The sequence below is a fragment of the Trachinotus anak genome, unplaced genomic scaffold, assembly GCF_046630095.1.
Source record: "Trachinotus anak isolate AG129_WGS33_773 ecotype Australia unplaced genomic scaffold, CSIRO_AGI_Tana_v1 ptg000008l, whole genome shotgun sequence".
Lineage (NCBI taxonomy): Eukaryota > Metazoa > Chordata > Actinopteri > Carangiformes > Carangidae > Trachinotus > Trachinotus anak.
The window spans coordinates 21,797,547-21,808,318 of NW_027273859.1; the positions used below are offsets into that span (position 1 = coordinate 21,797,547).

The 10,772-nt window shown below is 40.5% G+C and overlaps 1 protein-coding gene across 3 annotated transcripts; it reads right to left on the reverse strand.

Annotated features, from left to right (window-relative positions):
• Positions 1–883: 883 nt before the first annotated feature.
• On the reverse strand, positions 884–8,078 carry fsta (follistatin a). Of its 3 annotated transcripts, XM_071483480.1 has the most exons (7): positions 8,006–8,078; positions 7,042–7,124; positions 5,660–5,857; positions 5,249–5,467; positions 4,884–5,108; positions 4,049–4,279; positions 884–2,054 (listed from the first exon to the last, which is right to left on the reverse strand). In XM_071483480.1, the coding sequence occupies exons 2-7, from the start codon at positions 7,121–7,123 to the stop codon at positions 1,966–1,968; spliced, it is 1,044 nt and encodes a 347-aa protein (XP_071339581.1). In that variant the 5' UTR covers position 7,124; positions 8,006–8,078; the 3' UTR covers positions 884–1,965. The 3 variants fall into 3 exon arrangements, with proteins under 3 accessions (XP_071339581.1, XP_071339578.1, XP_071339580.1); XM_071483477.1 differs by lacking the exon at positions 8,006–8,078 and having other exon boundaries at positions 7,042–7,256; XM_071483479.1 differs by lacking the exon at positions 8,006–8,078 and having other exon boundaries at positions 5,666–5,857; positions 7,042–7,255.
• Positions 8,079–10,772: the final 2,694 nt, after the last annotated feature.

Below are 10,772 nucleotides of genomic sequence, written 5' to 3' on the forward strand. Positions count from 1 at the left end.
CACATCTAGCGTCTATTCACGCCACTGATGTTTGTTTCACATCACAAATAACGATAATGTGGGTGTTAACGGAAAGAAGCTCAGCACATCAAGAGGAATTTGCTTTTGGAGCCAAGAAATGGTTTCGTCCTCTCAAAAGCTTATATTTCCCCTTTTTAATTCTTCTGTTTTGCTTTATAAAATTATCAGTATGCTCCACAGCTTTTAAACTTAGGTTTGACTAAAGTGTGGATCAAACATAACTCAGAAGCTGATTAAACTCAGTTGCTTGTCAAACATTTCAACACGCCTTCCCATGTTGCTGTTCCTCTCTAAATGGTTTTAATGAGTTTCCCTTCCCTTTGATGTTTCAACTAATTTATGAAATTATATACATACATATACATGTCATATTAATGTAAATGCACATTTTATGGAATTATTGTCGGGATAAAACACTTATTTGCTGTACTTAACATTCTACAAAATGCTAAGTTATTTGTATATTGATTCAGTGTTTAATGAAACACGCTGTAGGGTATTAGAGGTGGTCAACACAGATCCTTTTTTCAGGGCATATATAATTCTCTGTAGCAAGACCAATACATAACATGATACAGTAAAGTTTCTACCCTATCATTTCAGAAAATGTTCATGAATAAAATAATCAAGTGGAGAGGAATGTTGACTTGGCTAATCTGAACAAATTGAATATCTTATCCCAATGGATGAGTTGAAATCCAGTTCGCTGTTTGAAAGGATTGATTCCATAGTGTAAACAGATTTGTAAATTACCAAACCATATACTGTTCCAACTTCTCCTTTGAATTAAACACATGCACTGACATTATGTTTAACTCCATGTTATTCACGAATCAATAATACAGCAGAGTGAGAAAAAGCATAAGGAAAAAAACTTTTATTGTTTCACTCTTCATATCTGTACAAATACCATCAAACTTTGTATGTACATATGACATTTACATAAAAAATACAAAACTATATATTCATAACAGAATTTTGTATTTCTCTTGTGATGTTTGAAATAAAAATGCATTCTGAGAAAAAAAAAAAACAACAAAACAAAAAAGAAACAAAGTGATGAAGTCTGATATAGTGTAGAGTACTGCAGTACGTTAGTCCTATCTTAGCTCTGCGAGAGCAATATGGAACACATTGGCAAGAAGACAGCACACAAATGTTAATGGCACATTGTTTCCAAAATAATCAAGTATCATCCAAACCTTACCTCTGCTCTAATGTGGTGAGACAAAATAAATGCTATTGAATGACGTCTAAAGTTGTCGACTCCATATGGAAACAAATCTAAAGGGTTGAAACAGAGGAATAACCAAAGAATAAGAAAAGAAAAAACAAATGGCTCTTTTTTTTCTCTTCTATTTCATCGTTTCATCCATTTTATCACTGCTGTGTTGCATTCAATGCTCTTTTGCGAAACCATTGAGAGAATCCCTTTGGTCAGTTATTATGAGTTGTAAACAAACCGGAAACACTTTATGTACATAAAATGATTGATATATTCCCAATAAATAAACACACAGCCTAAACATGCATTTACGTATTTGTGACATAAACATCTGTGATAGAGATTTGACAGAAACAAGCAGATTTTTACAGCTCAGGGAATGCAATTTACAGCTTGTAGAGGACTTATACTTACACGGTAACATGACAAATAAATAACACTGCTTCTCTTTGGACAAATATATTTCTTCATGATAAAAAAAAGTAAAAGGGACAACAACAAAAAGAAGGAAACGAGTGGTAACACAATATATCATGGTAGATAGTAAGCCTGACATTGTAAATGTATAAATTATAAAACACAAAAAAGTATAAATAAACATCTAGCAGACTGAACTATATGTATACTTCCTTTTTCTTTAAAAAATAAATAAGCATACACATAATGTACAGTATGGACATGATTCCTTGCCCTAGGACTGTTCCCCTAGTGATGGGAGCCTATCCATCCAGTATAGAAGATAAATGGACATAGGCCATGTAGTCTGAGTCCTCATCTTCCTCATCCTCCTCCTGGTCTTCTGTAATGGCTATATGGGAGAATATATGGTAGCTGTTGTATGAATATGGACCGCAACAGCGCAGAATATCACTGAATGTTCTCAAAAAAAAGATCTCACAGCAAAGCCACTGGCACACAGCCTTCATTTTTTTTTTAATATATGTATTCGTGTATATATGTTGCTATTTATGTGTGTGTGTGCATTGCATCTGTATATGTGTGTGTGTGTGTGTGTGTGTGTGTGTGTGTGTGTGTGGAAGGGTCTGTGTGACTTGGCATCAACAATTACTGTGGCATCCCCAATTATGCAACTGCCATTTACATAATCTAGCATGTCAGGGCTGCAACAAGTGGAAAAAAGTAGGATGGTGGAGAAGAGGGGTGGATGGGAGGTTGAAGGGAGGGGAGGGGGGTTACAAGTGGGTGGGGAGGGGGGATTGGTTGGCGGGTATGGGGGGCACTGGGGCTGATGGTTCCAGTGGCTCGGGTCTCTTTTGGGCAGATTCCTGAAAGCAGACACACATAACACAGAAAAGTGCTCTTGTGTTCTTGGATTTGCTAGTTTCTTTGCTCTGATTATGATTTTAGCTTCTGGCTCAAACTTACAGGGAGGGAGGACTCTGTGTCACAGCCTGGACTTAGCAAGCAGGTCAGAGATCATCAACACAGTTCTGAGGTATTTTCTTTTCTTTTTACAGAAGAGATTTACATCGGACACATAAAAAAAGCACACAAGCAAGAGCAAGAGTGACAATACAAAAAGAAAAGGAAAAAAAAAAAAAAAAAACAGGCAGTCCCTCATCAATCCAAATGGATTTGTAATTTATGATACATATTCTGGTAGACAACACATTCACTGGAAACAGCACAGACAATAAAAGTTAGCTGATAAATGTTAACTTTTCTCCTGATGAAGAGATGAGAAGTAAGAGAGCATGGTTCTACAAGCTTCTTCTGCTTATCCTGCACACTGTAAAGTATCACATTTATATTTAGCTCATGAGGTGATCATAAAGTTGGTCCCTTGGATTCCATTGCATACCTTAGGCACATCACATTAAGGTATTCAGTCAGGAGAAAGAAACTAACAAGGAGACATTCTTCTACATTGCGACTTGGAATGTAAATTTGATACTTCCTTGAGGCTATTGTTCAAATTTTGATGGTTTATGCCCCAGGTTGGTGAGCGCATGGATGGCTCGCTCTGGTCTGCAGATAGGTAGTCTACGTGAGTGACAACGTGAACGTCCATCGTCATTATCACTAACATGGCACCAATGTTACAATCACCTTATGCACATCATATGAGTATATATGTTCTTATGGACATGTTGGCAGTGTGGTGTATGTCACAAGAGGCAGTGCATTTTGAATTGATTGATTACAGCCAAAAAGCAACAAAAAGAAAAACAATACAAATACACCATTCCTATGAAATTAGCAATGTGACCACGGAATTTACAAGCTGTAAATATATGACCACTATCATAAAAATAAACTGTTACTGATTAAAAAACCTGCGTGAGATTTAAGGCAACCTGCTCCTGCAGGTCACGAGCATGGCCATAAACTAGTTTTAAATATCAGGATTGTTCCACTGCAAACAAAATTAGTCTCCTTTAGTATTAGTTTAATGAAGTTAGCTTTTCCCAGACTCTTGGATATAGTCTGCTGTTATAGAATCGTGTTTTTTCATTCACCTTCCTGTTATTTTGTTTTGCAGAAGAATTGAAAAAAAAAAGTAAAATAAAATAAAAAAAACAAGAACACAAGAACAAAAGCCAGCGACATAGACAATGTCATGCAAGTTCTTCCATTCCCAAGTCCTTTCTGCTTGCTTAAGCTGTGCTTGGTGGTGTGGCAGGGGTGGGAGTTTGGGGAAAGTTGGGGTGGGGGGCACTTTCAGGGGGAGGTTTTGTTGGGAAAGCAACATGGAATATTGTCTTTTGCTTGGAGAGAGTAGGGTGGATGTGTTTTGTTTGATTTTTTTTTTTCATATTTTGCTTTTTGTTATTTACTTACAGTTGCAAGATCCCGAGTGCTTGACTTCCAGCAGCACACCCATAGAACAAGCAGCTTGCTTCATGGCACATTCACTGGGATATGTGGTGTTGTCGCTGGCGCACACCGCCTCGTCCGTCCTGCTCTCCGGACAGGTCTCGTCACACAGCGAGCAGCGGCCTCGGCTCATTCGAGCATCCCACAGACACTTTTTCCCTGCACTGCACTGGATGTCCTCACACGACTTGGCCTCTGTAAGGAAAGAGGAAGAAATCAGCACAGAGGAAATCTTTGATTAGATGGATTATCATGAGTTCCTTTCAAGCAGGATCAGATGACTGCTGAGTTTTTGAAGAACTAAGCTAGGAATAAAAACGAAATCCCATTTTATAGGCTAAGGTCTTGTGGCAGGGAACAAAAAGTAATGTTTTAATTAGCATTTTTTAAGTCTACATGACTTAGATTGACTGCTATCTGGATAAGAATCCATCTGACTCAAATATTAACTTGAAGCATGTCTTCATGGCCCCCAGCACTCCCCTGTTTTGCTCTCTTTCTCCCTCCCCCTCTCCTTCCCTCTCTCCCATATGGGATAGTGCTGCCAACATCAGGAAATAATAAGATGTCTATCATTTCTTGAGCAAACACAAGCAACTACCAAGCTCTCTCTCTCGCTCTCGCTCTCGCTCTCTCTCTAAGACCCCCTCCTCAGTGGAATGTTGGCAAAAATGAACAGTGAAAAACTGCAGAGCTGGCCAGGAAGAAAATGCACTCCAATACTATTCTAAGTCAGTGGCTGGAGGCGCTGCACAGGGAGCAAAGTCTCAGGCTCTCACTTCTCTAGCTGCAGACTTACTGATGCATTTTCCCTCATACGCCACTCCAATAGATCTGCCGAGGAGACAGGTAGCTCTTCTCAGGTGACACGCACTGGCATAGATGATCCCGTCGTTTCCACACAGGTACTGCTCAGGCGACGTCACCTCGGGGCAAATCCGATTACACGTCACACAATATGCGTTATTTGTCTGGTCCACGACGCATGTGGAGCTGCCGGGGCACAAGACGTCACGGCACGTTTCTGTCGAGACAAAGAAATCGGAAGATTTTGTTCAAACTGACACGAAATAAAAGAAAAATGAGACCAAACCGTTGGATTCTTGGCACATGCAGCTCTAAGAATCTGACAAGTGGGCAGAATTGAAGATGGTATTTACTTACTCTTGCACTTTCCCTGGTACTGCACGTCCAGGTCGGGGTGGCCTTTACATTTCGCCTTCAGCAGTGCGCATTCGTCTTTGTAGGTCTTTCCATCTGAGCCGCAGACTGGTCCTTTCCAGGTGATGTTGGAGCAGTCTGGTGCGCACACGCAGCGCGGCTTACTTCTTCTGTTCATCTTGCACCTCTTTCCAGGCCCACAGTCAACATTATCACAGGTTTCTAAAATAAAAGGTCTGTGTTAAGTGATGCTGGTGAGGCGCTTGGCCCTGTGCGTAAAATCACTCTGGCGCATAAAGCACACACTAAAGAGATCATTTACGCACTTTGGTCTGCGTAAATCACCACTAGGATTTATGACACGAAATGACTGGGGGTGTTTTATTATGAGAAAACGAAGGGAAATGAGTGCACCTCCACCTTTGCAAGGTATGCAATTGGGGGCTCCGCCATTGAAGATCATCCACCTAAAGAGTGTGCTGTTAGGGACGTCCTCCTCGGTCCAGGACGTCCCCAGTCTTCCACTACGACAGCACTCCTCCCTGCTCATTCCCGGCATGTAGAGCACCTGGCACCTCCCGTTCTTCCCCTGCTGCAACCAGCAGTTCCCAGCTGTAAACAGAAAAAAAACAAGAAAACCTCGATTGTCGCATGTTGAACGCCTGAAAGCGCTGACCCAGACGCACTAGACACTCACGCAGCCTGTATTATCCGAGACGCTCCCTCCCTCCCCTTTCGCCCTCCCGGCAGTATTTTGTCTGATTTTTTTCTTTTTTCTTTTTGCGAGACTGTTAACACTTGCCTATCCCATCAGTGACTGACAGCCCTTACAATGCAGCCACAAACCAAAAAAGTAATAAGAATCTTTGGAGGGGGGGTTGTTCTTTATTCCCAGGGTCTCCTTGTTATCACTGGACAGAAAGTGGAGCGTCTAGACATAGCAGCCAATCTCCCTCTGAAAACCACGGTCTTTAGGTAACAAGGCTAAACACACCACCGTCTCCAACGTCTCAGAACAATATCCCAGACATACACCCACCAAACAACGCCTGTTTATCAAGAAACCAGAGTAAAGTTCATTTTAAACATATGCAAATAAAAAACTGAATCGTTATCCTAAGTCTATGGCACAAAAATATTCCAGACAAACCGACACAGACACACATGACATGAAGTGTTCATGAACTGGTGTGTTTCTTAAATTGAAGACATTATTCCATTGTATCTATTTCAACTATAAGATCCCAAACAAAGACCGATAGGTGCAAAAGTCTGCAGTTTTATTCAATATTCTTTTATCATAACAAAAGAAGACTATTGCAAAAAAGGCAATTTTGCACACAATGCTGAATGGTTGCGTGCGGTAAAATAATAGATAACACGCCCATAAACTCAGAGTGGACATTCAGAAGTTTGCTCCAGGTTAGACGACAACACCGTGAGACAGTAAAGGCTCATACAAAAGTATCAGAATATGCTCAGATATTGTGGGAAGCTGACGCTGCCACCAACACGGCGTGGCGGTGTAAGTGTGCGTCTGGCGAACGCTGCAAAACTTGCCATATACTCTCACTTTGAGGTGTCCCATATGGCACCTGTTTTATGGAGACTTTACGCACCCACTGTCTGATGTGGAGGGAGTTTTACCAGCGGGGAGAAAAAAAGGGGTGCTCACTTTGAAAAGTTTGTCGGCTGAAAGCAAGCAGCCGACAGCCGTGCGCGTTTTTGCGTCTGACAGCGGTCGAAGTTTTCCAGAAACGCAGAGCAGAGAAGAAAATTGATGAAGAGACGCTTACCTTGAACTTTTTGATGTTCCATGAGGTGACAAAGCCATATGAAGAAGAGAAAAATGCCCGGGTGGAGGTGGTGTTTCAGCATCCTAAACATGATGGAGAGGCAAAGTGAACCACGTATTTGACACAGGCAGCGCAAAAGTAATCTGCTTAAGGTGGCAGTGTTGAATAAGTGTCAGTCTGAGAATGCAGCCTCTCTTTTTAAATCTATAAGGGGTCTCGGGTTGACTGTCTCTGGTGGGCGGTCTCCTCTTCTGTGGGGGTGGGGAGATTTTTTTTTTTTTTTTTCTTACCAAAGTTTTTTTTCAATCCTAATCAGGTGACATCGTTACAAGCAACTTTCTCTCGCCACAGCAATTAAAGAAATCTGTAAGTCTGGGTTCGTAAATAAAACATCAAACTTGGGAATTTTGCAGCTTCGCAGTCAAACAAAGTAAAAACACGGGAAATCAAAAATGTGGCAGTTGATATGAATTTGGTTTTGATGGAGAATACTGTTATTAGTGTTTCACTTTAATCGTTTTAGTATTTTCATCACATCATATCAGGTTGAAGTGGACAACTCGTTTTTACGCATGGCTTGGGTATGCGCCTACAAGGCAATAATAATAATAATAATAATAATAATCGTAATAATAATAACAATAATAATAATAATAATATATAATTTTATTCGTATATCAAGACTTTTATTGCTGTATAATCAAACAGGCCCTCAGCCAACATACCTATGCGGGCATTCCATCAGTCCTTCAAATTAAGAGTACTAGGCTACTTGGCGGTAACTGATATTTTTTCCACCAACTGCAGGCAACAGTGTAAATCTTTTGATGAGAGTTGCCTTTTGGAATATATCCCAGCCCAGACAATAATAGAATTCATAGTAGTCCGCAGCCGCACTGCTAATATTAGAACAGACAGTTGTTTGGGTTTCTCTCCCGGGTCAAGCTTTTAAATATAATCAAACCTGTTTCCGAGGAGGCTTCAGACAGAGGAGCGGGTGTTGCGTTTCATTGAATGAAACACACACTCTCACACACGCACACTCACACACACACACACACAAACACACACACATGCACACACACCTCCACACGTACGCACAGCTCTCCCCTCACAGACGCACAGGATGGACTCCTTCAGAAGTCCTTGCGCGACCTCTTCAGCGGAACTCTGGTTACAGCTCTCCGGTGCAAAGAGCAAAGTGTCTGAAGCGCGAATCAGACACCAGGGAGTTCATCATCTGTCAGGACATGGAGTAGACACCTTGATCTCTTTGTTTCATTCCAGCCAAACACCACTTTAGTGTCGTTCATATACAAAACATGAGAGTACATCCAATCGAAAAACTCTACAATATTCATACACATGCAGATGTGGAAGAGTGGCTGAGCTAATGTAATTGTCTTGTGTCAGTTTATGTAGGAGGCTTTCACAACAAATATGATCCTAAAATATTAGTTCCACATTTTCTCATTTTTTGCAGTTTGTGTTGTGTTCATCTAAGGTTTAGGCTACAATTATTGTTAATGTATTTTCATTCCAAACAGCACTGGGTAATAATTATTAATGATATTGTAAACAATATTTAGCTGATACACAGGTAACAGAGGTTTTATAACAACATAAACATGCTTAACCATGAAAAAGATCATCACACAGATTAATACAAGTTGAAATCATATCTGCTACATGTTATTCATTAAATAAGACAGTTTGATTTCTAGTGCATGACTAACTTTGCTGGTGCGTAAGACAGCTTCATGCTGTCTTATTTATGGTGTGCCCTTTTTGTGATCCAGTGTTGGAGCACAGATCCAACAGCTGTGCTGAAGAAGAGGAGTCAGGAGAGGAGCAAAAAAATCAGTTGCGCCTCAAATTACAGGACCCACTTTTAAACTTTAATCAGCCACCACATCACTCATTACCTGCTTTAAATCATGATGAGAAGCAGCAGTTGGAATACACATAATCAATGATGCAATCAAATTCAATCAATACAAATGGCCCCAAATATCTGGAACATGGAGCTAAAACAAATATTTTAACCATTATCTCCAGCAATTACCAGCTATTTTTGATCCTATGGTGGCAAATATTCTTTTAGTTACATTTTATCTTTCTACTGACATTGTTTCTTAATAATATGAAGGAATCGCCACAAACTGTACCTCAGCAGAAAAGGCTGATCTAATTGATTTAGAGTTAATAACGCAGCATCATGAAATCTGAAAACGTTCACCTAATTGGAAGAGGACAAGGTGTCTGTCAACAACAAAAGGATCTGTCCGATGGAGACATTTACACTAGACTCACACATAAATGCCACACATGAGGAGGATTTCTCTTTTGTCCATGTCCATGTTGCCCACACATCTCTTGTAGTGAAACAAGAATCTGACAAATGTCACAACAATTACATGTCTGTCAAATAAGCGGAAATGGCCATTTAGGCCATTTTAAATTTAAATGCATTTGTGACATTTCCCTCTTTCAACAAATCTGAAAGGGTTCACCCGATGTTGAGTTATGGTCGACAAATCACTCAGTGTGTTGTATGATTTGCGAGATCAGAGTCTTTGAAGAGTTGAAGTTTCCAAAACACTTCCTGACATGCAAGTACATCTCTGCCCTGCTGTATCAACTTTAAAGTGTTGGCTCTTGTCCTGAAGCCATTAATGGCATCGGCAGAGGGACAACCAGTGCTCCCTGTCCCTGGGCTGAATTTGGTTCAAACAGACCAATGCAACGGATGATTAGTACTGATTAAAGCTATTTGTGACTCGAAGTAAAATCACTGCCACAGATTATGAGCTGGCATTGATTGGTTGCACACACACAGTGACATTTATTCTGCTTTAATTTGATCCAGACTCCAGGCAGTAATTCTGTGTGGCTACAGCTCCTTCAATACATGTGACAATAATGTTTATGTTTTTATTAACAATTAAAACCAATGAAAACTTCAGGAGCTGGCCTCCATCAAGCCAACTCCTCAGTCATTTGTCAAGTTCTTAAAAAATTTTATACTGAAACCACCAGTGAGGATTACAGGCAAGACTTTGGTAACGCTACAGGTTTTACTAAGTGCAAAAAAAAAGGCAAGTTGTTATTAAATTATGTGTTATGACATCAATTCTGATTCACAAGAACATTGCAGCAATTTGTGAGTAATCATCCCACTGTGACATGGGTCAGTTGTTTGGCTACAGCTGCCAATCATCTGCAGAAAAGCCCAATGGGATGTATTTACAAAGGTGTTCAAACATTTCCTCTGTATCTCATTTCAGCAACTATTTCAACATTGCTCCCTGTACACATATACATAGAATCCAAAGGCTGTTTCACAACACTGTGGTGCATGAGTAATCGTGGAACAGACCAGTCCAATCATTTATCAACATCTATATATTCCCTCAAGCAAGAGGGACCCAAGCCCAGGATCCCAATAAACATGCTACTTATGAGAGACAAATGGCAGATTTCACCTCATCAGATCCAAAGAAACGAACGCTAAAGGTTGTGCTGGGCGCTGGGTTTGGCTTATTCAAAGGGAAAATATTCAGAAACACATTCCAAAGCAGTCAAGGGACAGACTAACCTGACTGTGGGAGAACATGACAGTCAAAAATGTGAGAGGAGGGAAAAATGTAATTGTAGTGATGTGTGGAAGGAAGTGGTCCAAGTAGGGTTCCTGGTAGGGTCGGAGAGAGGAGAGGAGAGGAGAGGAGAGG